General features: G+C 42.4%; 1 protein-coding gene across 2 annotated transcripts in view; it reads left to right on the top strand.

Annotated features, from left to right (window-relative positions):
- The window catches only part of ERBB4 (erb-b2 receptor tyrosine kinase 4), a 1,241,858-nt gene that overhangs the window by 718,948 nt on the left and 497,190 nt on the right, over positions 1-25,720 (top strand). For both annotated transcript variants that reach the window (XM_077272252.1, XM_077272251.1), the window contains exon 4: positions 21,457-21,582. In XM_077272252.1, coding sequence (XP_077128367.1) covers positions 21,457-21,582 — 126 coding nt within the window. The remainder of the gene's footprint in view (positions 1-21,456; positions 21,583-25,720) is intronic.

Below are 25,720 nucleotides of genomic sequence, written 5' to 3'. Positions count from 1 at the left end.
CCCATTGACACACTCACTGGAGCTCTGCTGTAGATCTACCCTGGGGGGCTACTGAACAAGTATTGGCAGATGGCACAGGTGACAGGACCAACTTCATAATAATGGGACAATGCCTCAGTGGCACAATGCTTCCTAATGATTGCAATTTATCTTTATATTGTACCTCTGTGTATACACACAGCTCTTTATAGGTGACGCTGAAGGATTGGGCAACCTATAGTTTTATATACTGGGCCTTAATGATCTGTTTTCAAGAATTAACTTTTTCTTTAGTGTTAGAATTAAAAAAAATGTAGTCAAGTATTTGTACGGTTTGTAGAATTTTTTTTTTAACTTATTCCAGGGAAAGCAAATACCAACCTGATTGTAGGATACAATGTATTAAATAAATCACAAACCAAATATCAATATTTTACTATTCCGATGTTCTTATATATGATGTCATTGTTATCAATGATGTCATAGTAGTCATTATTAGCTGAATCAAGTTAGTTTGATAACCAACATAGATACCCTCCCTGCCCTCTTCTCTTTTAGGCAAAAATGTCCTTAGTAACTGTATACCTAACATAAGTTTTTGCTCCAACCTCTGATTTATTAATACATAACATGAACATTATCTGAAGCTATGAGAAGAGACATAGCTATAGGGTTTTCAGTGATAGTTGAGGGCAATAGAAGCCCTGCGGATTATGGACATTTAATTAATAGTATAGGCAAGTGATGGTATAGATAGCGGGTGTTTGGTGGAGGGCCCAATCATAAATTCATCCTTAGGGTCCCTGGCCATGACAGAAACCCCTTTAACGATTAAACTACTATTTTAATTTTTATTTAATAAATCAATACTTAACATAAAAATAAGTAACTTCTTACTAGAGGAATTACCTTTTTTACCTCTTGGACTGATCTTTTACTCCTAATTCATGAATGAAATTTGTAAAATCTGTCTTCAGGGAATATAGACTTTCCCATTACCGAGATAGGAGAAGGCAGTTTGTGCTTATAAAATTCAATGGAGGGAAGAGCAAGTGGCAGACCCAGAGATTCTGCTTTAAGTTCTCCTGAAAATACAGCTACAGTTTTGTATAGAAATTTATGAGCATTTACTTTCATCTCCTATTTCCGTAAAGGGAAAATGTAATTTCAACAACTACAGATTTTACCCGTGAATTGAGAATTTTGAAAAATAATAAATATTTCTTTTACAAAGTTTCTCATGTTTAAAAAAAAACATTGAAAGATACTCTAAGTATTGATATACATGCACATGTTCATGTATACAGCATAGTATATATAATTTCCGGGTAACAAAGTATAAATAGGAAAAATATGCAATGAATTCTAAGTAGTGATAGGCAAACCCCTGGACATTTGGGTCCAGAGGGATTGGCTGAACAGATAAAAAAGTTTGGTTCGGGTACCAGAGCATACCCAAACCCGAACCTGGACATTATTCAGATAAATTGGGGGCCCAAACATCCATTGTTTGCCACGGTGTTATCTGCATGACAGCGCGGCAAACATTGCCTCTGATTGTCGGTAATATTATTACCAGCGGTCAGAAAGCTGCAGTTTCCAAGCTGTCAGGTGACAGTGTGAGGCAGCAGCTGTGACTAGAGGTAAAAAGTTTACCTCCGGTCAAAAAGGCATTGGCTGATGAAAGAGTACCACTTCCATCAGCCTACGCCTGCTGCCACTAGTGTTGAGCGATACCTTCCGATATTCAAAAGTATCGGCATCGGATTAGATCGCCGATATCCAAAAAATATCGGATATCGTGGATACCGATACCCAATGCCAATGCAAGTCAATGGGACACAAATATCGGAAGTGATCCTGGATGGTTCCCAGGGTCTGAAGGAGAGGAAACTCTCCTTCAGGCCCTGGGATCCATATTCATGTAAAAAATAAAGAATAAAAATAAAAAATATGGATATACTCACCCGTCCGACGGACCCTGGCTCTCAACGGTGCAACCGGCAGCCTCCGTTCCTAAGAATGCAGTGAGTGTAGGACCTGCGATGACGTCACGGTCACACGACCGGTCACGCAACCAATCTCAAGACCGCAACATCATCGCAGGTCCTACACTCACTGCATTCTTAGGAACGGAGGCTGCCAGTTGCACCGCTGAGGTCCAGGGTCCGTCGGAGGGGTGAGTATATTTTTTATTTTTATTCTTTATTTTTTACATGAATATGGATCCCAGGGCCTGAAGGAGAGTCTCCTCTCCTCCAGACCCTGGGAACCATATGCACCGCACACGCCGAAGATGACTGGGAACTTATAGGAACTTCCGATTCCGATTTCCGATATCACAAAAATATCGGAACTCGGTATCGAAATTCTGATACAGCGAATATCGGCCGATACCCGATATTTGCAGTATCGGAATGCTCAACACTAGCTGCCACTAATAACAGCGAGAGCAGGCACGACTGATGGGAGTATTCATCGGCCGCCACCTGAGCGATAAATAAATGTAAAAAAAAGTTATGAGATCTTTCTTTTTTGATAACCAGCATGGCAAAACTGACAACTTCGGGCTGCAACCCTTAGCGGTCAACTTTATTATGGCTGGTTATCAAAGAGAAAGTGGTCCTCACCCCGTTTTTCTTAACTTAAATAAATAATAAAAAAAATGGTGTCTCCACCATTTTTGAAACCAGCCAAGCTAAAATAGACAGCTGGGGTCTGGCATTCTCAGGCTGGTAAGGTGCCATGGATATTGGGTTCTCCAGCCTAAAAATAGCATCCTGCAGCCACCCCAGAAAAGGCGCATCTATTAGATGCACCAATTCTGGTGCTTTGCCCGGAACTTACCACTTGCCCTGTGGCAGTGGCAAGTGGGGTTCATATTTGTGGGGTTGATGTCACCTTTGTATTTTCAGGTAACATCAAGCCCAGCAGTTAGTAATGGATAGACATCTATAAGACACATATCCATTACTAACCCCATAGTCATAATGTCAATAAAAAAACACCCAGAATAAAGCCCTTTATTTTAAATAAAAGATCACACCATTTTATAATTTTATTTAAAAATAACAAACACAGTTTTACTCATTTTACACCAATTGCATTGAAGCCCTGGTTCCCTCTAAAAAAACACAAAATAATAAACAGCAAAAAGACTCACCTAGCGCACATTCCATTGAAGTCCTTGTCTCCTGTAACAAAATAAAAAACAGCAATATCTCTCACCTGTTCAACATACTGTCGCATGCCGTAATCATGTCTGTGATAATTGGTTTTCAACCTGGACGGTTTCAAGATGGGGCCATCCAGGCTGAAAACCAATGGAGAATGAGCCTCTGCGAGGGCAGTGTCAGTGACTAGCAGTGACATCATTGAGGTAACGGCAGATCACTGACACTGCTTTCTCAGCTCACAGCGAAGTGAGGGCTAATAAACTTCAGTGACATTTGTGAGATTACCACTAGCACGATGAGAAAAAGTCTCATGGTATAGCGCTGAGCTCAGCGATTTCACCACAGTTTATTGTGAGAAATTTCTTTCAGCGAAGTGCTGTGAACTCACTGAGCTCAGCGCTTCACTGTGAGACTTTTTCTCACAGGACTAGCAGTGATCTCACTGAGATCACTGCAGTTCATTGGCCCAGCTCACAGCGAAGTGAGCTTGGAATGCAGCCCCAGTGACCTGTGGTAACCTCAATGATGTCATCACCGCAAGTCACTGGCCCTGCACTCGCAGCAGCTCATTCTCACATGGTTTTCAGCATGGATGTTTGCATCTTGGCATCGTCCAGGCTGAAAACCACTAATTGCAGACATGGATTACTGCATGGGACAATATGTAAGACAGGTGAGGGATACTTTTGTTTTTTTTAAGAGGGGATCAGGGCTTCAATGGAATGGGCATAAGGTGAGTAAAAGTGAGTTTATTATTTTTAAGTAAATTCTAAATCAGTGTGTGCTTATATTTAAAAGATTTATGCTTTATTCCAGGTGCTTTTATTAACAATATGACTATGGGATTAGTAATGGATAGGCGTTTCATAGTCGACTCTCCGTTACTAACTGCTGGGCTTGATGTCACCTGAAAATACAAAGGTGACATCAACAACACAAATATGAACTGTTGTGATTTTGCTTTTTGCTCCCTCTAGTGGTCATTAGTGATTTGACTCTGGAGCGTCTGTCTTTTCCTATATCCTCACCTGGGCCATTAGTTCAGGGGCGTTGCTATATAAGCTCCCTGGACCTTCAGTTCAATGCCTGGCATCGTTGAAATCAGAGCTAATCTGTTGTGCTCTTGTCCTCTGATCCTGGTTCCTGTTTTTCAAGCTAAGTCTGCTTCTTTGCTTTTTGCTTTTGTTTTGTTTGGTATTTTTGTCCAGCTTGTTCCTATCTGTATCCTGACCTTTGCTGGAAGCTCTAGGGGGCTGGTGTTCTCCCCCCGGACCGTTAGACGGTTCGGGGGTTCTTGAATCTCCAGCGTGGATTTTTATAGGGTTTTTGTTGACCAGATAAGTTATCTTGCTTTATTCTGCTATTAGTAAGCTGGCCTCTCTTTGCTGAACCTGGTTCATTTCTGTGTTTGTCATTTCCTCCTACCTCACCGTTATTATTTGTGGGGGGCTTGTATCTTGCTTTGGGGTCCCTTTCTCTGGAGGCAAGAGAGGTCTTTGTTTTCTTCTCCTAGGGTTAGTTAGATTCTCCGGCTGGCGCGAGTCATCTAGCGATCACCGTAGGCATGATCCCCGGCTACTTCTAGTGTTGGCGTTAGGAGTAGCTAATTGGTCAACCCAGTTACCACAGCCCTATGAGCTGGATTTTTGTATCTTGCAGACTTACACATTCCTCTGAGACCCTGTCCACTGGGGTCATAACAGTATGCCAGGCCAGTATTAAATGTTTAATGCATTGCAGAAGTGGGATTATAAGAAAGAAAATTTTGAGGTTTTTTTTCCCTCTCTCATTTTTTTTTTTCTTTTCCCCTTTACCTCAGAGTGGCTTAAGCTTGCTGCAGACATGAATGTCCAGACCTTGATTACAAGTGTGGACCAGCTTGCCGCTCGTGTGCAGGGTATACAAGATTATGTTACCAGAAATCCTAGGTCTGAACCCAAGATTCCGATTCCTGAACTGTTTTCAGGAGACCGATTTAAGTTTAGGAATTTCAGGAATAATTGTAAATTATTTTTGTCCCTGAAACCTTGTTCGTCTGGAGACTCTGCTCAACAAGTAAAAATTGTTATTTCATTCTTACGGGGTGACCCTCAGGATTGGGCTTTTTCGTTGGCGCCAGGAGATCCGGCATTGGCTGATATTGATGCGTTTTTTCTGGCGCTCGGTTTACTTTATGAGGAACCCAATCTTGAGATTCAGGCAGAGAAAGCCTTGCTGGCTATGTCTCAGGGCCAGGACGAGGCAGAGGTATATTGCCAAAAATTTCGGAAATGGTCCGTGCTGACACATTGGAACGAGTGTGCACTGGCCGCTAATTTTAGAAATGGCCTTTCTGAGGCCATTAAGAATGTTATGGTGGGTTTTCCCATTCCCACAGGTCTGAATGATACCATGTCCCTGGCTATTCAAATTGACCGGCGGTTGCGGGAGCGCAAAACCCCAAATTCCCTCATGTTGTTGTCTGAACAGACACCTGATGTGATGCAATGTGATAGAAAAACCGCAAATTCCCTCATGGTGTTGTCTGAACGGACACCTGATTTGATGCCTTTTGGGCTCTCTAATGCCCCTTCAGTTTTTCAGTCCTTTATGCATGACATTTTCCGGAACTATCTGGATAAATTTCTGATCGTTTATCTGGATGATATTCTGTTTTTTTCTGATAATTGGGACTCGCATGTGGAGCAGGTCAGGATGGTCTTTAAAATTTTGCGTGAAAATTCTTTGTTTGTCAAGGGCTCAAAGTGTCTTTTTGGTGTACAGAAGGTTCCCTTTTTGGGGTTCATTTTTTCCCCTTCTGCTGTGGAGATGGACCCAGTCAAGGTCCGAGCTATTCTTGATTGGACTCAGCCCTCGTCAGTTAAGAGTCTTCAGAAGTTCTTGGGTTTCGCTAACTTCTACCGTCGTTTTATCGCTAACTTTTCTAGCATTGTGAAACCTTTGACGGATATGACCAAGAAGGGCTCCGATGTGGTTAATTGGGCTCCTGCTGCCGTGGAGGCTTTCCAGGAGTTGAAACGTCGGTTTACTTTGGCGCCTGTTTTGTGCCAGCCTGATGTCTCGCTTCCCTTTCAAGTTGAGGTGGATGCTTCAGAGATTGGAGCAGGGGCCGTTTTGTCGCAGAGAGGCCCTGGTTGCTCTGTTATGAGACCTTGCGCCTTTTTCTCTAGGAAGTTTTCGCCTGCGGAGCGAAATTATGATGTGGGCAATCGGGAGTTGTTGGCCATGAAATGGGCATTTGAGGAGTGGCGTCATTGGCTCGAGGGTGCTAAGCATCGTGTGGTGGTCTTGACTGATCACAAAAATCTGATGTATCTCGAGTCTGCTAAACGCCTGAATCCTAGACAGGCCTGCTGGTCATTGTTTTTCTCCCGTTTTGACTTTGTTGTCTCGTATTTACCAGGTTCAAAGAATGTGAAGGCCGATGCTCTTTCCAGGAGCTTTGTGCCTGATGCTCCTGGAGTCGCTGAACCTGTTGGTATTCTTAAGGATGGTATTATCTTGTCAGCTATTTCTCCAGATCTGCGACGTGTATTGCAGAGATTTCAGGCTGATAGGCCTGATTCTTGTCCACCTGACAGACTGTTTGTGCCTGATAAGTGGACCAGCAGAGTCATTTCCGAGGTTCATTCCTCGGTGTTGGCAGGTCACCCAGGAATTTTTGGCACCAGAGATCTGGTGGCCAGATCCTTTTGGTGGCCTTCCTTGTCTAGGGATGTGCGGTCATTTGTACAGTCCTGTGGGACTTGTGCTCGAGCTAAGCCTTGCTGTTCTCGTGCCAGCGGGTTGCTCTTGCCCTTGCCTGTCCCTAAGAGACCTTGGACACATATCTCCATGGATTTCATTTCTGATCTTCCGGTGTCTCAGGGCATGTCTGTTATCTGGGTGATATGTGATCGCTTCTCCAAGATGGTCCATTTGGTTCCTTTGCCTAAACTGCCTTCCTCTTCCGATCTGGTTCCTGTGTTTTTCCAGAACGTGGTTCGTTTGCACGGCATCCCTGAGAATATTGTGTCAGACAGAGGATCCCAGTTCGTTTCCAGATTCTGGCGATCCTTTTGTAGTAGGATGGGCATTGACTTGTCGTTTTCGTCTGCTTTCCATCCTCAGACTAATGGACAGACGGAGCGAACTAATCAGACTTAGGAGGCTTATTTGAGGTGTTTTGTCTCTGCTGATCAGGACGATTGGGTGACCTTCTTGCCGTTAGCTGAGTTTGCCCTTAATAATCGGGCTAGTTCCGCCACCTTGGTTTCGCCGTTTTTCTGCAACTCTGGTTTCCACCCTCGTTTTTCTTCGGGTCATGTGGAACCTTCTGACTGCCCTGGGGTGGATTCTGTGGTGGATAGGTTGCAGCGGATCTGGAATCTTGTGGTGGACAACTTGAAGTTGTCACAGGAAAGGGCTCAGCGCTTTGCCAACCGCCGCCGCGGTGTGGGTCCCCGACTACGTGTTGGGGATTTGGTGTGGCTTTCTTCCCGCTTTGTTCCTATGAAGGTTTCCTCTCCCAAATTTAAACCTCGTTTTATTGGTCCTTACAAGATATTGGAAATTCTTAATCCTGTGTCCTTTCGCCTGGATCTTCCTGTGTCGTTTGCTATCCACAACGTGTTTCATAGGTCCTTGTTGCGGCGGTACGTTGTGCCTGTGGTTCCTTCTGCTGAGCCTCCTGCTCCGGTGTTGGTTGAGGGCGAGTTGGAGTACCTGGTGGAGAAGATCTTGGATTCTCGTCTCTCCAGGCGGAGGCTTCAGTACCTGGTCAAGTGGAAGGGCTATGGTCAGGAAGATAATTCCTGGGTGGTCGCCTCTGATGTTCATGCGGCCGATTTAGTTCGTGCCTTTCACGCCGCTCATCCTGATCGCCCTGGTGGTCGTGGTGAGGGTTCGGTGACCCCTCACTAAGGGGGGGGGTACTGTTGTGATTTTGCTTTTTGCTCCCTCTAGTGGTCATTAGTGATTTGACTCTGGAGCGTCTGTCTTTTCCTGTATCCTCACCTGGGCCGTTAGTTCAGGGGCGTTGCTATATAAGCTCCCTGGACCTTCAGTTCAATGCCTGGCATCGTTGAAATCAGAGCTAATCTGTTGTGCTCTTGTCCTCTGATCCTGGTTCCTGTTTTTCAAGCTAAGTCTGCTTCTTTGCTTTTTGCTTTTGTTTTGTTTGGTATTTTTGTCCAGCTTGTTCCTATCTGTATCCTGACCTTTGCTGGAAGCTCTAGGGGGCTGGTGTTCTCCCCCCGGACCGTTAGACGGTTCGGGGGTTCTTGAATCTCCAGCGTGGATTTTTATAGGGTTTTTGTTGACCAGATAAGTTATCTTGCTTTATTCTGCTATTAGTAAGCTGGCCTCTCTTTGCTGAACCTGGTTCATTTCTGTGTTTGTCATTTCCTCTTACCTCACCGTTATTATTTGTGGGGGGCTTGTATCTTGCTTTGGGGTCCCTTTCTCTGGAGGCAAGAGAGGTCTTTGTTTTCTTCTCCTAGGGGTAGTTAGATTCTCCGGCTGGCGCGAGTCATCTAGCGATCACCGTAGGCATGATCCCCGGCTACTTCTAGTGTTGGCGTTAGGAGTAGCTATTTGGTCAACCCAGTTACCACAGCCCTATGAGCTGGATTTTTGTATCTTGCAGACTTACACGTTCCTCTGAGACCCTGTCCACTGGGGTCATAACAATGAACCTCACTTACCATTGCCACAGTACAAGTGGGAAAATCCGGGCAAAGCACCAGAATTGGCGCTTCTAATGGATGCACCTTTTCTGGGGCAGCTCTGAGATGCTAGTCTTAGGCTGTAGGGGCCAATATCCATGGCCTATTAAAAATAGAAGAGACCTCAAATAATTTTTTAATAATTTATTTACAGCGCAGGCACAGGCTGATGAATACTCCCAGGCTCTGCGCCTGCTCTTGCTGCTACTAGCGGCAGCAGGCGTAGGCTGATAGGAGTAGTACTCACATTAGCTGACGTCTTTGTGACTGGAGGTAAACTTTTTACCGCCGGTCACAGCAACTGGCTCATTCAGCTCTCTGACTGACAGTAATGATCGTACCCCCGATTAGAGCAGCTGTTGTTTTTCGCACTGTCATGCAGATGACAGAGTGGGAAACACCCAATGTTTGGTCTTATAAACCCGAACTTCCTGGAGAAGTCCATGTTCAGGGTCCATGCCCGAACAGTGGTTGTTCAGCATGGACCCCTACCTTTACTACTCAGATTTCCACATCACTAATCCTAAGGTTTATCACTCGTGAACACCCTCTTAATTCATAGCATTTGTAATTAATTTTGGCATGTTGTGATACAGTTAAAAGTATTGTAGTTTCTTATATTGAATAATTTGTTTTATTTTTATTTTTCTTGTAAAATTAGGTGATGATATGATAGGATAGTAAAGATACAATAACAAAGTGGGCGATGCAGATTCATATTTAGCCTCGTGAAGGTCACATGCAGATATGTGTGATATTAAGGGACTCTGTCCTGACTTCTATAACTGGTCTCCTTCTCTGTCTAAATTAATGGAGTTCCCTATTAATATCAGGTTGACACTTGGTCTCTTGCAGTTCATTATTTCTTGTTCCCTCTCATCCTTGGCAAGAAAGATTATGAGAACGGCATTTCCATCTTCTCGGCAGGAATTAAGACACTGCTGTTTACCTCAATGTATTTCTTCTCTCTCCTGGCAGGAGAACAATTCAAAGTCAGACTTTTGTTTTCAATGCCTTTGTCAAATGGGCCTGCTCAGGGACATGATGACAAAGTGATCCTGTCTGTCACATTTGGGCTTGGACTATATATAGTGTGTACAAAGACTCTTGATTCTAGCTTCTATCTGTTGCTTGATTTTAAACCAGTTTGATACCCATGGTACAATACAAACATTTAGGCCTTGATTCATTAAAACTGGCACTTCATACCCCAGTCTTAAAGGATATCTGTCACCAGGATTTGTCTACCTCATCTGAGAGCACCACAATGTAAAGAGACCCTGATTCCATTGATGTGTCACTTAGTTTACTTCTGAAGTTGGGATATAATCAGAGTTTTCTCTGCTGTAGATATAGCAGAGATTAGAAAGCTGACCCCACCCACACCACAGCATTCTGTGTATATTGTATATTGACAGTGAGCTGTTAATCAGTGCTGGGGGCGTGGCTGGACAAGGATGCATGTGGGCAGCTAGTCTGGCATTGATTATCTCCTGCTGATAAAACACTATTTTTATTAAAACAACAGCACAAAGCCTAATAAGTAACACATCAATTAAATCAGTATCTCAGCTCCTACCTCATGTTGCCCTCGGATTACATAGCAAAAACCTGGTGACAGATTCCCTTAAATCAGGACCGTGCAAGAACAAGAAGCATTGAATTAATTAAGAAGCACAGGCCACTTACTGAATTTGGCATATCTAATCACTGATATGGGCCTCACCAAAAATGTTGCTTCAGCCAGGAAATGTAGTAGCATTACTGCCAAAAAAAATAAATAATAAACTTCCATTAATTTGATGGGTGGGTATAGCCATGCCCCATTCCACTCTGGCTCCTTCTTCGCTCATTTGGGTGGAACTCATTGAAGCTAGCAAGCAAATGCCAAATGTAGCAACATTTTTTGCCAGTGTTTCGGCATAATCACTTTGATGTATCAGACAAAAATTTCATCAGATGTTTATTGATCACTGAATAAACCAGTTTCCACCCTTTTACTAATAATGTCTAATTTTAGATAGCATAAACTTAGACAAGCTAAAAAGGTGCTAAATTACCAAAGTGGGACATGCTGATAGATAAATTAGATGCACTGTTGGACTACAAAATGTAAAAAAGCACATAATCTCAATGGTGTGAAGTCCTAGTTAAATAGTTAACATTGCAGTGCATGAACAAAGCTGTGGGGAAATATACAAATATAGAAAATTGGCAGTTCAAGAATCTGCAATAAAATATTGTTTAAAAATTCCTTTTTTGAATACTCCTGAAAATGTTCAATAAAAACATAGTAGATGCATACTGCTGAAACACATGGCCTATGCGTTTTGAACCTGAAGGTCCTTAGTTATAGCATTATAACAGTGTAGCGTATGAGCTCATTTTTTTTAATTGATTTTCAACTACAGATGGTGTAACGTCTATTTTTCTGTTGGTCAACTCACTTTGTGCCAAAAAGGTGCCTTAAACTTTTAGCCCAATTTTAGGACATGGTCTCACACTTCAGGTCACGCCTTTTTTCAATAAGCCATGCCATTTCTTTGATTAAGATCTTAGCCTTGTTGACAAAAAGTGTCTATAACACGTACTAAATGTGGTACTGTTCAGATACACCAATCTTTTGAGAAAGTTTCGTGTTGTGCCTTATACTCTCCCTCTGTCTTTATGTAATCCAATGTGCATGTGCTTATGCTGAAAAATTGTTGGCACCTGATGTTCCTGTTGTTGCTGAACCTGGGAATTGTTTCCAGGAAATTATTCAATCTGTGGCTGAGGCCACATGTCAGGCAAAGCTTCAAGAAAAAAAAAGAAAAAGGGTTGCTCACAAGGAGCAATTGCCAAGGAAAGGACTTGACAACAAATGCTGTAGACTTTGTTAATGATAGGGATGAATTTGTCATTGTTCGAGTAAGTGTGTTGGGATGGTGTTGTCTTGTGGATGTACTGAACTGTGGTTCTGATAAGCGCGTAGTAATGAAAAAGTGTTCTGTTGTGAGGTACAGTGGTGGACCTATCATTGGTGAGAGATAAGGGAGCCCATTTCTCCTTCAAAGCAGGAGGTATTGTGCATTATGATGAACTATTGGACTGCAATGGGCGAATATACCGAATATACTGTCCTTGCACAGGAGACCTTTTCTGTCTGTGTCCGCCAGTGGTGAGGCGTTACACCCTTATCTGTCAGTGCATTTGTTTAACTCTGTTTGGTTGAAGGGCCTTCATATTTGGCACAACTGCCATGCATGGTCTTTGTAAGGCTCTGTAGCAGGAGGCCATGTAGGAGGTCCATTCTGATTTAGTTAGAGACCATTGTGGAACTGAAATGCTGTCTCACAGTTGTATAGGAACAGAAAATAAAGGTTTTGGCACCAAGAGGAAGAGAAGTGGATAGTTTGATATGTTGTCTGGACTAGTTAACTTGCTGTTGGCATGCATGATTCCTTAGTCCAGATAGTCCGTGGTCCAGATCAGTGCTCTCTGGCTGTGCAAATGAGCTATGGAAATGTCCTTACATTCTAGGAATCCAGGCTTGGCTTATGATTGGCCAGGCTGGTGAGAAGTAACAGTAACCTGTGCACCACACACATGGTGGAATGCAAGACAGACATATCAAATGCTGCATCGGGGAATCAAGGAGCTCAGCAAGTTCATGCATCTTCTGTCCATGGTCAGAGAGCACTGACTTGGACTATGGACTGGGGTTGTGCGAAGCCATCCACTCATCTCTGCTCATTAGACATGTGGCTTGTCAAACTGAGGAGTGTTGGTGAACTGAGTGCCAAGTTTTGTCTGGTTCACTAGAGGGAAGGGAGAACCAGTGAGCCAAAAGCCAGTGTCTTCTCCATCAGAAGATAAAGGATGGGCTAGAGGCAAAAAGTACAGATGCAGCATTTCCCAATATGACTCATATACAAAGATTCAGCTGTGGACTTAATAGAAGTGAAATAGATGGAGGCCGGTTAGAGCCGTTAGTGGGAAACTAACATTAATCAGCCGTCTTCTGTGAAATCATCATGGACTTGACTGCAACTAGACTTTTTGTGTAAAGGTTGTGGAGACTACGTAACTGAGTGCGATCGGAAGTGAGCACATGTCTGAGGTCTGTGTGCACCTTTTGAACTGACAGTGACCTGACGAAAGTGAGAGTCATAACAATTGTAATTTAAGGGCTACTAATCACGTTATATCCTGCCATGATCAAGTGCACCGTGCCACAAGAATGAATGGCTACTAATATCCATGTACGCTGCCCTGCAACCACGGGGCACTGTTCCAAAGACTGTGACCATCAAAAACTGTTGTGCCAGCGATGTGCTCAAAATTTTCAGTCCCACAATTACCATCTAAAAGGGTAAAATTATTTTCAAATGCAAAGAATAGGAACAGTAGAGATAAAAGCCTTAGCGTCCTCCTATCCCTATGGGGGTACAATGGCCACTTTAATAATCTTCATTCAAGTTTTTATTTGTTGCTTCTGAATCAGAGTGTGTAATACAAGCAGCAGCAGAGTAAATTGGATGTTGTACTTGATTAAATTTACAGGGCAAAATCTACATCCAATAATGTGGACACATTTCTGTTATCAGTCTCATTCCACATTAATATTTATATAATATTTAATTAATTTAATTAATATTAATAATACTGTACAGCTACTTATGATTTGCCTTTAGACCTCCTACGGAGTAAGCACTGTCACCTGCACAATATTTGAGTCTTTTTCATTGTAAAATTATGAAAGTAAATTCCGAGTTATTAGCTGTGTAGAGAGAACCGTATATATGAATGATTTACAAGATCTGGATGTCGATGTGTAAATATCACTAAACCCAGATGTCATCAGAAATATTCTTCCCATTATTACTGCCTTCCAATTAATGGCCCAGATATTTCCTGCTTCCAATTGTCAGAGAGGATTCGGGCTTCATATACCTTGAAGTGCAGCTTCTGCTTCCGTGCGCTTTGCAGTGTGGTCACTGAGCTGAAATATAGAAGGTTAAATCCCTCATTTTGATTATTACGGCACGCTGCCCTCCCTGTCCTCCCCTAATACAAACCTGACATTTCAGATCTGCACAGCCCAGCTCCTCGGAAATCAGCTGTGCAGAGCTTGGAGGAAGGTTTCAAAGGCTGACTGATCATCAATAGCCCACTGTATCTCAGCAGGCTGATGTTCAGGGGTCCTGAGGTTACAGCTGGTTAACCAGCGCCCTGTTACTGAGCGCTGCAATCCACAGACTCTCCTTCAGAAAATGGGAATACGAGCCATGATATATTACTACCAGTCTTATCTACAGTGCAAACTCATACTGTAAATGTAAAGTGCATTGCTTTATTAAAATATTTTCTATCGATGGAAAATAGGACAATTTTTTAAATGCTGCCATAACAGAGATGAGCAACTAAGCAAAGAGGTGTGTGCATGTTAAATGTTATGATTTGTACAGATGACCAGAGGCATAACCTCGAGCTCCTGGGCTGTAGGGCAAAATCTGCCTTTGGCTCCCTTAGGCACCTGGACGCCAAGTCTAGCTGCTACCGCTACACCCCGTACTGCTATGCTATGAATGCCAATAAGTGCCCCTAGAGGCAAACACAGTCATCTAATGGCAAGTTCCTCTGAAACAAATCACTCTTTAGAGAAGAATATCCATGTCTGCCTCTTGTTCTTCTACTTACCAATGAACTTTACGAGCGCCAACTGTCATCTTTTATCGCATTAGCGGCAAAACCTGTATTCACTGAAGAAAGATTTTACCTGTCAATGGAAAATGAAAGACCAGCTCAAATAGAGAAAGAGCTAATTTCTCTGATAATAAATATTAAAATATTTAGGTGTCCTATTAATTGATGAAATAATTTAAAGGATGTTTACTCTTAGGCTAGGTGCCCACGATCAGGAATAGCAGAGCTTTGGGCGCAGTGCATTTGTGTTGCGTCCAAAACACTGCATTCTACATGACTCGCACAGTGGATGGGATTTATAGAATTCCCATGCCCAATGTGATTCTATTTAGTGCTGCGTAAACTCACCCGCGGTGCCAATAGACTGTCATCAGATGCAGTAAATCTGCATAGTAACCTAAACATATGCATTTATTAGAACGCAAGGAAAATACACTGCTTTCAAAGCGCTACTATTCCTGATAGTGGCCTCGTAGTCTTAAAGTAAAATGGATTTTAGCCTACCGGCATGGTTGTTAAGTATTCAAAGTAACTAGAGTGCTCTCTGGAAGCTCACTCAAACTCTAGAAGAACATACAAACTCCATGCAGATGTTTCCTTTAAAGAGATTTATACTGCAAGTCCCTAGTACTAACCACTGAGCCACCACGTTACCCATACATACATTGAACCGCATTTTGCAGGTTGCACTATTTAATAAACACATTTCAAGTCTCTTACATTGATTCCTATTATGGCATCAATTACACTGAATAGATTGCTGGCCACATGAAAAAAGTGAAATTGGCCCCAATGTCAAGGAATTAAAGGTGTTGTCCATGCTCTGATGTTCTCTCAACTCTCTTCTTTTGAGAAAAGTCGAATGCTTCTGTTGGGCATGGGACCACAAGTATGTCATGTGCACACACGTAACCGTCTACTTGCAGGACCAGCAAATGTATCAGTCCTGGATTAGTCATTAACTAAATTCTTCATACTTCAATTCATTGTTATCTGTTTAACTTTGTAACTAAATCATTTTGAGCTTAAGGAAAAATTGGAAGTTGATTATTTGTTTTACCAAAAATATTATGCTTGTGCTAATATTGTTCACCTCTCGCATCGTATACAGTGGTAGCTAGGAAAAGGCAGGTAATAAATTAAGTCATTGATTTTTTTGCTTATTTTTGCATGAAATCCCTTTACTTTAGTGCAAATCTTCCAATGTACTGTGCCTAAGGCACTCTTTGAGGCTCTTCTGACTAATGTCCCGTGCTGTAGCAGTCCCAGGTGATATAAAGAACAAAAGGATCAGCAGAAGGGCAAATGCCAATTTGAGAAGAAATACAATGTGATAACATAGTAATAATACTTGGTCACTGTTTAGCACTAAAATCTTAAATGATGAGAGAAGTTTAATAAATCTGTAGTTCAAATTTAAAGTCAAATTGGCTCAAATTTATGAGTTTTGGACATTGTATTATTCTGGGTAACTGGTGTAATACAAATAAAGCATCACCCATACCCAGTCCAGCAACTCTTCTTATATTTCCTAAATTCTTGGTGACTTTATTGCTCACAGTTTTGCTGTCCATATAAATGTCTGCCTAAGGGTGGTTTCACATTTGCGTCTCTGTGTGCAGCGTATCATCCGCACAGATCAGTATGCGTCATGCGTACCTATCTTTAACATGGCGTACGCAGGGACATGCTTTTGCACCAGTTCGCATGCGTCTACGTACACATGTGTCATTTTTTGGTGTGCGGAGGGGTTCGGCGAACCCAACATGTTGCATTTTTGGAAGCGTCAAAAATCCGTCAAATATGCGCAGGCATGCGCATGCAGATGAGTGTGTTAAAAAATGCATTACTGTCTATGGGAATGCATGTGTACACATGCATTCTATGTGTTTGCGTACTTAGGACTGCGCATAAGCGTAAGCTGATGGGGATAGAAAACGCTGCGTAAGCATGCATTTGTACGCGTTTTTGCATGAGTTTGCGTATGCAGATGATACGCTGCACTCATATACGCAAATGTGAACTTACCCTAATACCATTATAGATAAAACAGAACCAAAACAACATGAGCTTTATCTAAGGGACAAATTATTGGTGGTCTACTTCACATACCCTTTGACCTGTTCTTGGCATATCGAAAGACCAGCCCACCTTTGCGTGCATAGTTGTATCAGAAACGCATATCGGTCTGTTTGCATTTGCCAATATTTCATAAAGTGTTAGGACTAGTGTTAGAGTTTGCTTACATATATACGTTTTTCCCAGCATTTCAAGTTTTCTCCTATCCACACATGAACTAATCCCAAAAAATGGGGCCCTAACGAGCCTAAACAGAAAAACAGCAGCTGCACCTATGAACCACTTCACCATTTATTCTTCATTGGACTGCTATAGAAAGCGATGCACTGTGTTGGGCCGTCTCCAACAGTCCAGTAAACAATTGATGAATCGTCGTCACTCCATTCCGAAGGGCGCATTTCAGAGTCCTAATTTTACACAAGTAGGATTCTAGCTGTTGGCTATTACCATTAGTAATCAATTCTGTGTATTTTTTTTCTTATGGGTTATCCTTATTGTGCCACCTTGTACTCTATATGAACAGCCTACATTGTACATAGGCAGCCCATGTAGCTTCTTTATGGGAGATGGCAAACTTTAGGTGTTGATTCCTTTCTATACATTGTTCTTGCTTTTCTGTGAAGACTTAGAAGAAAGTAGAAGATCAGATTAAATGATATTAAAAGGGTTATCAGGTCTTTCTTTACAATCGGCTTGTAGGTGGTTGCTGCGGCTAGCCGGTAACCACAATGATCATGTGCCTATAGTGAGCGTTAACGTTCCCATCGCTTAGCGGTGATGGCATCAAAAAGGCATTTGAACATTGAGGCCTCTGATTTGAGCACAGAGAACTGTAATTGTCCGTTGGCATTGGTCATTCTATCCTAGATATTAACATGTCCTAACAGTACACTGCAGGTATAGTGAGTGATCCATCTGAATCTATACTTGTCTAATTACAGAAATACACTCGTTTCCTATCAAACTCTATTGTACAAGAAGTAGACGGTGGGACTGTTTAAGTGAAGAGCAGAAAACAATAGCACAATTCTTGGATTTAGCTTCTCTTCTAAATGCTCAAATATCGTTGCTAGCAAAAGATTTTAACATTGGTGAATAAAGCAGAAAGTGGACTCCAAGTGCTGGAAAATACCTAGAATAACAAAAGGAGCAGGTTCTCTCCGGCCCTCAGTCCAGCACCGGTTCCCTGCTCGGGTTTTGTTGTATTGACTGCTCACATTGACAGCGCACACCACTACTATAACCAATCACTGAGCTCAATGGCTGGGGGTCTACTTTACTGAAAGTGGAAAATCTCTCTAATAATAGGGGGCAGTACTGGACACATTAAATTAGAAAATCATGGCCATCTAAGCACTGACTGATGTTTGAACCTGAAGCTTTCAATCTTTCCTAAAGTCAGTCCCAGATTATCTATCCAATAGCTTCAGTTATTTATTCCCCTGTAAGCTTCTTTACAATGGTAACATATCACAATTCCCAATCACATGTTTCCCAGAAATGATTTGGATCCCTGATTAAATTAATATATAATACGACGGCAAAACTGCTTATGCATGATCTGGTAGGTAATAAAATATAACCTGATTTTTTATTATTAATATTAAACTGCAGAGGCCTTAATTTACTTTATCCGGAAAGTAATATGGCTTTGAAGCAATTGGAATATTAATACGCTTGATTAAATATGAAACTGTTTATTGGAGCAGAGAGGGGTTTTAACCACTTGTTTTTTGTTTTTCTCATAATGCGGGAGATGAGAAAGAATTTTAGTAGACAAATTGATTCAGAGCTGACGTATTAAATATTAACTGCAATTTGCCATTAATGTCATGTTTAGAAAAGCATTCAGAATGTGTTTGAAGTTATTCTGTGTTCATTGTCACTGTTTTATATTTTATGAGCCACTTCTGGGGTATAAAGTCTATATAGGTTAATAAAATGTTTACAGTACTGTGCACAAATCTCATCTCGACTCCTTTCACAGTAATGCTCCAGGAATGCGTCTGATATACTGTAAATGAATCCTTTCATATTGTGAGAACTGCAGAATAACTATATATAAATCCATATATATATATATATATATATATATATATATATATATATATATATATATATATACAGTATATACTGTATATATACATCAAGGTGACAAACTGGATTCTCCAAGTTCCCGGTACTAAATGATAAACATATGATCTAAATATTCAAACTGTCTAATTTATAGGATTGTTCTTAGTATCAACTACAACTATCCGTAAGATGGATGATAACTTGAAGATCGGTGGTCCCAAGAACAGGGCTCTGAAATTCCCACTCTATTCATTCCTTATGAGACTGCTTGAACTCCTTCCGCCGGTTCCATCAGGAATCAATGGAGCAGTGGCAAACCGGTGAGGCTACCCCTCCATTTAGAAAGGGCATGTCAGAACCCTATTCTGGGGACTGGTGGGGGTCTCAGTGCTCGAACCCTCAATGATCTGAAAGTTATCACATAATCTCTAATAACTCTTTAATGGAATCTACATATGAACAGGGTTTCTATACTGCACAATTTAGTGCCCCATTTTGAGTGAAAGGGAGGAACCAATCTACATTTAACAGACCCTCTTTTGAGCACAGATTTGAAATTCAATGTTTAAAGAATCATTCCGTTCTACAGGGTGGGCCATTTATATGGATACACCTAAATAAAATGGGAATGGTTGGTGATATCAACTTCCTGTTTGTGGCACATTAGTATATGGGAGGGGGAAAACTTTTCAAGATGGGTGGTGACCATGGTGGCCATTTTGAAGTCGGCCATTTTGGATCCAACTGTATTTTTTCAATGGGAAGCAGGTCATGTGACACATAAAACTTATTGATAATTTCACAAGAAAAACAATGGTGTGCTTGGTTTTAACATAGCTTTATTCTTTCATGAGTTATTTACAAGTTTATTACCACTTATAAAATGTGTTCAAAGTGCTGCCCATCGTGTTGGATTGTCAATGCAACCCTCTTCTCCCACTCTTGACACACTGATAGCAACACCGCAGAAGAAATGTTAGCACAGGCTTCCAGTATCCGTTGTTTCAGATGCTGCACTTCTAGTATCTTCACAGCATAGACAATAGCCTTCAGATGACCCCACAGATAAGAATCTAATGGGGTCAGATCGGGAGACCTTGGTGGCTATTCAATTGGCCCACAATCACCAATCCACTTTCCAAGAAACTGGGGCCAAACTCTTGCATTATTTAGAACTGCATCACCATCATACTAAACAGTGCAGGTATTAATTGCGCTCGCATTGCTAGGGTTATTCAGTTCAGTTATCTCCTGAAGCTCTCCATCATGGATTGCCATTTGGTAACCACAAATGTGTCTGTCACAGGCTGACCTTGGACTGTGATGCATGGACTGTCTACAGGTCTACTGATCTAAACATGACAGCCTCAAGGTGTCCACTTTGCGTCTGGAGACCTTAGGCCCCTCCGTGAATCATGACACACGGATATTAGTAAAGCGCAGCTGCTGAGTTGACCTTTCAGAGCCATCATCAATACTCCAAATGAGTAAGTTCTGATATCAATGTTGCTGAATGTAGGCAAAAATGGGGAAAAGCTGGAGTTTAGAAACCACTTACATACGTTCTTTACTTTTCAATTATGTTTTTATTGTGAACAAATAAAATACAAAGTATAACATTTGACAACACTCTGCCTGTACAATTGGTTTGGGCAGCATGTATCATGTGCCAAGTTCCCTTTAATTGTAGGGTCTCTCTTCTGCTCCTGGACTCCTATTTCCTTCTGGGGGGCACCGCAAAACACCAACTGGGGGTATCAATGCCGCCAAGGTAACACCTCTTCTATTTAACAGCTTGCGGTACCTTAAAGAGTGGGTTGGTGACCACCATCTTAGAGGCACCACCTCCAAACCCCAACTCTCCACCACTTACAAACTATGATTCAGCTGCCATGTATCTCTGTTAGTTGTGTTCTTGAATGAATGCACATTCTTTATTCTTTTCTGTCATTTCTTGTATGGCCAAACCAGATTAAAATGTCTAAAGAAGTAAAAACTAGAATTTTCCTTTTGTACTAACCTCATTCACTTAAAAGAACTATTGTTTAAATTACAGTAATCTGTCTATTCTCTACCATGTACAGATCTGGTGCCGATCATCCTCTGACAGAGGAGAGTTTGTCAGTTGTATCTCAAAAATGTCACCTTATTGTCAATGGCACATGGAAAACAAAGATCAATGCAGAAAAAAACAAATATTTTATTTTCTGTGCTTTTAAAAGCCTTCCTGGCATAACATCCCTGCCTCATTACCAGCTGAACATTTACATTTTTTTTAAAGTCTTAATTAACAAGTTTTCACTGAAGCCACGAGCAAAGCACAACAAAGATTGTGAGTTTTGTGCCAACACAATCCCCAGTACGGGCAGCAATCCTCTGGCTTCATTGTCTGTGTTGGCAGAAAGCTGCATTTCAGACAGTCTCTGTTACTCTTAATGTTCTTTTTCCCACCTCTCATTTTGTAAGAATTTTGTGTTATCGGCGAACAGATCACTAGGACCGTCTCCGCCGTAGGTGTGCTGTATGTGGAAGTGAATAAAGAATGATTATGAGATGAGACTGCAAGATCTCCGATACATAGCAAGAGGTTAATAGACCTGACACATCATTTATTGTTCGCCTCCCTGTCGGTGGAAAGTGTGAACCCACACAATGGAGGTCAGCACAATTGCAGGTGTCTGGTACAATGGATGTTTAGGATGCTACATCTATTGTTATTTCATATTCTCTTTACGATTGTTCATGTCTTACAGAGATTCTAAATGGAGGAGTCTATCTGGATCGGAATGACTTTCTATGTTACGCAGACACCATAAACTGGCAGGACATTGTCCGCAATCCCAATGCTACAGTGATCTCCATGAACAGAAATCCAAATTGTAAGTCTGCATGCTATTGCATTTTTTATTAAGGTGATCATTAGAGTTGAGAGAATTTTTCAAAATTCGGTTCTGATTATGATCGGTGCTGAATATTGTTTTTGCAATATTCACCGAACAGAGACGAAAGTCATAAGACTCAATGGAAGTAGAAATTATCTAATATGTTCGGAACCGATCATCAAACATAAATTCGGCACGAATAGGGTTCCAATATGGCACAAAAATGGCAAATTTAGATTCGGTGACCGATTCCGAACAAATTTGCTCAGCTCTAGTGATCACCTGGTCATGTGTCTATGTTAGGTGGTTTGAGATTCCAATGTGGGTAAGGTAAAACCATAGAAAGAATGGTGGCACTCACCTCGTGGCTAAAAAGTTATTCCATTATTACCGTAAGGAGGATACAGACAGACAGAAAAAAAGTGCAATGGCTGTTTTGCCCTGCCTATTGCTTTGGACCTTTGATGAAGCGCTTGACAGAGTGAAACGTCCAACGCTCTTTTTTCTGTTTTTCTGTATCCTCCGTCTGGTACGTAATAAAGGAATAACTTTTTAGCCATGGGATGAGTGCCACAGTTTTTCTCTGTTCCTATTCTTGAAGTTTCCTGTTGAACACCACATGTGACTATGTTATAACTGACTCAGGACTTGATCAATGATATTAATCTCCATATATTATTCCATTCATATGATTCCAATTGCTAGTACTACTGACTTATCCTCTTTGCAATTGAAGGTAAAACTTAACTATAAAGAAATGACTTGTTTACCAGCAAAAGAACTATAATCTAGAGATTTGCCAAGTAAGGGCTCACTCACACGAGCGTATAACACGGCCGAGTGGTAGTCAATAGTGTTGAGCATTCCGATACCGCAAGTATCGGGTATCGGCCGATACTTGCGGTATCGGAATTCCGATACCGGGATTCCGATACTTGCCGCGTATCGGATACCGGAATCGGAAGTTCTAAGATTCAAAAAGCAGAAATTCAGCCAATGAGATTGATTCCAAGTGTGGGCACATCCTGTTTAGCATGGAGGGCATGAAACTACTGGCAAGGCTGTGATTGGCTGGTGTAATGATGTCATGATGCAGTTTAAAAGTCGCTGGCGCCATTTTGCGATCACTCTGCTGTGAATTCAGTTAGTGACAGGACGCTGTTTGCTGACTGAGGGACAGTTTAGAGATAGCGATTTGCTTCTTTGTGCTTTCCAAAGGCTAATTTAGCAACCGCTGTGTTCACCTACTATTCACCTTGCTTTTGCCTTGTAGCGCTGTTTTCACAGCGATCTGCAGGGTCTGTGTGTGTGTGTGTGTGAGTGCAGCCCAGTCTCCAGTCTGAGTGCAGCCACATAGGCCATCCATAGTTGGTTGTATTCAGTTCAGGGAGGGTGGTTCATTGCCTCATACTGTTCCTTTTTTTTTTTTTTTCCCAAGTAGTGTAGTCTGCTGCTAATTTATTCAAAAAAATCCTATTAGTGTCTTTCCACCCGTCTCCAGCTAATTTGTGGAAAAACACTACATAGGATAAAGTAGAGGAGGGTTTTTGGGCCTTGCAGCGCCGTTTACGGCTGTCTGCACGGTCTCCGTGTGACTGCAGCTCGCCCTGTAATCTGTGAGCAGCTGTAGCCTGGTTGTCTCCAGCTCAGGGTTTTTCACTGCGTCATACCGCCAAATCAATTTTCTTTTTTTTCAAAGTAGTGTAGTCTGCTGCTAATTAATTTTAAAAAATCCTATTAGTGTCTTTCCACCCGTCTCCAGCTAATTTGTGGAAAAACACTACATAGGATAAAGTAGAGGAGGGTTTTTGGGCCTTGCAGCGCCGTTTACGGCTGTCTGCACGGTCTCCGTGTGACTGCAGCTCGCCCTGTAATCTGTGAGCAGCTGTAGCCTGGTTGTCTCCAGCTCAGGGTTTTTCACTGCGTCATACCGCCAAATCAATTTTCTTTTTTTTCAAAGTAGTGTAGTCTGCTGCTAATTAATTTAAAAAAATCCTATTAGTGTCTTTCCACCCGTCTCCAGCTAATTTGTGGAAAAACACTACATAGGATAAAGTAGAGGAGGGTTTTTGGGCCTTGCAGCGCCGTTTACGGCTGTCTGCACGGTCTCCGTGTGACTGCAGCTCGCCCTGTAATCTGTGAGCAGCTGTAGCCTGGTTGTCTCCAGCTCAGGGTTTTTCACTGCGTCATACCGCCAAATCAATTTTCTTTTTTTTCAAAGTAGTGTAGTCTGCTGCTAATTAATTTAAAAAAATCCTATTAGTGTCTTTCCACCCGTCTCCAGCTAATTTGTGGAAAAACACTACATAGGATAAAGTAGAGGAGGGTTTTTGGGCCTTGCAGCGCCGTTTACGGCTGTCTGCACGGTCTCCGTGTGACTGCAGCTCGCCCTGTAATCTGTGAGCAGCTGTAGCCTGGTTGTCTCCAGCTCAGGGTTTTTCACTGCGTCATACCGCCAAATCAATTTTCTTTTTTTTCAAAGTAGTGTAGTCTGCTGCTAATTAATTTTAAAAAATCCTATTAGTGTCTTTCCACCCGTCTCCAGCTAATTTGTGGAAAAACACTACATAGGATAAAGTAGAGGAGGGTTTTTGGGCCTTGCAGCGCCGTTTACGGCTGTCTGCACGGTCTCCGTGTGACTGCAGCTCGCCCTGTAATCTGTGAGCAGCTGTAGCCTGGTTGTCTCCAGCTCAGGGTTTTTCACTGCGTCATACCGCCAAATCAATTTTCTTTTTTTTCAAAGTAGTGTAGTCTGCTGCTAATTAATTTAAAAAAATCCTATTAGTGTCTTTCCACCCGTCTCCAGCTAATTTGTGGAAAAACACTACATAGGATAAAGTAGAGGAGGGTTTTTGGGCCTTGCAGCGCCGTTTACGGCTGTCTGCACGGTCTCCGTGTGACTGCAGCTCGCCCTGTAATCTGTGAGCAGCTATAGCCTGGTTGTCTCCAGCTCAGGGTTTTTCACTGCGTCATACCGCCAAATCAATTTTCTTTTTTTTTCAAAATAGTGTAGTCTGCTGCTAATTTATTCAAAAAAATCCTATTAGTGTCTTTCCACCCGTCTCCAGCTAATTTGTGGAAAAACACTACATAGGATAAAGTAGAGGAGGGTTTTTGGGCCTTGTAGCGCCGTTTACGTCTGTCTGCACGGTCTCCGTGTGACTGCAGCTCTATCTGTTGTCAGTTCAGCCCCCAAAAAATAAATAAATAATAAAGTTCACCAAACACACCAGTTACACCACTTTACATTTCTGTAGGCCACATTAGCTCATATTTGTGTCTAGTCCACACTTTAGATAATTAGTGCTTCTTATACCTGTTAGGAGGAGTTGCTCAGGAATAAGCACACAAATCCGTTAGTACTTTTCTGCTTATCTTTATCAGTCAACCAAGATGAAGAAGGCAGTGAGTAAGGCACGGGGGCGTGGGAGCCGTCGCGGAGCAGGGAGGGGACGTGGGGATTCTGTGCCTGCTGCGGGCACCGGTGACTCATCAGCACCCACTTTCACCAGGCAACAGTCGTTCATGCGAAGCTTTGTGTCCGAGCGCCGTACACCGCTGCTGCGTGAAGAACAAATTGAAGCTGTTGTCGGATGGATGGCAGCTAATGCATCAACTTCCATTAGTGCCACATCCTCTCAGACACAGAGCACTGGAGAGCAGCCATCTGTCTCTTCACCACCTGCCAAATTGCCCAGGCAGACAGAGAGCCCAGGACAGGAGCCGTCTCTACTTCTGTTCTCTGAATCTCTTGGCTTGGAAACAGGGGGCCAGCCAAGCAGCATTGGAGAAATGGAAGAAGAGGCAGGGTGCAGTGATGCCCAACAGCTTTTTCTGTCTTCCTCTGAAGAGGCGGGTGGGCCAGTGGCTCCGGTCACCACATCGCAGGCCGCATCAGCTGATGATGACACTCAGGTGCCACTTACTGGTGCGTGCTCTGCTGCTGAGACTACCCAGGAGGAGCAGTTGGGGGCAGAGGGTAGTGTAGATGATGAGGTCCTCGACCCATCTTGGCGTGAGGGACAGGAAGGTGGTGGGAGCAGCTCTGAGGAAGAGATTCCCCGTACGGCCCAAAGAGGGAGAGGGAGGGGGAAGACTGCGGATCCTGCAGCCTCCGCTTTGGCACCCGTTAGGA

This window comes from Ranitomeya variabilis, chromosome 7, assembly GCF_051348905.1.
Source record: "Ranitomeya variabilis isolate aRanVar5 chromosome 7, aRanVar5.hap1, whole genome shotgun sequence".
Lineage (NCBI taxonomy): Eukaryota > Metazoa > Chordata > Amphibia > Anura > Dendrobatidae > Ranitomeya > Ranitomeya variabilis.
Note: the sequence above shows the minus strand (reverse complement) of the source record. Positions and strands in the feature narration are given on the sequence as shown.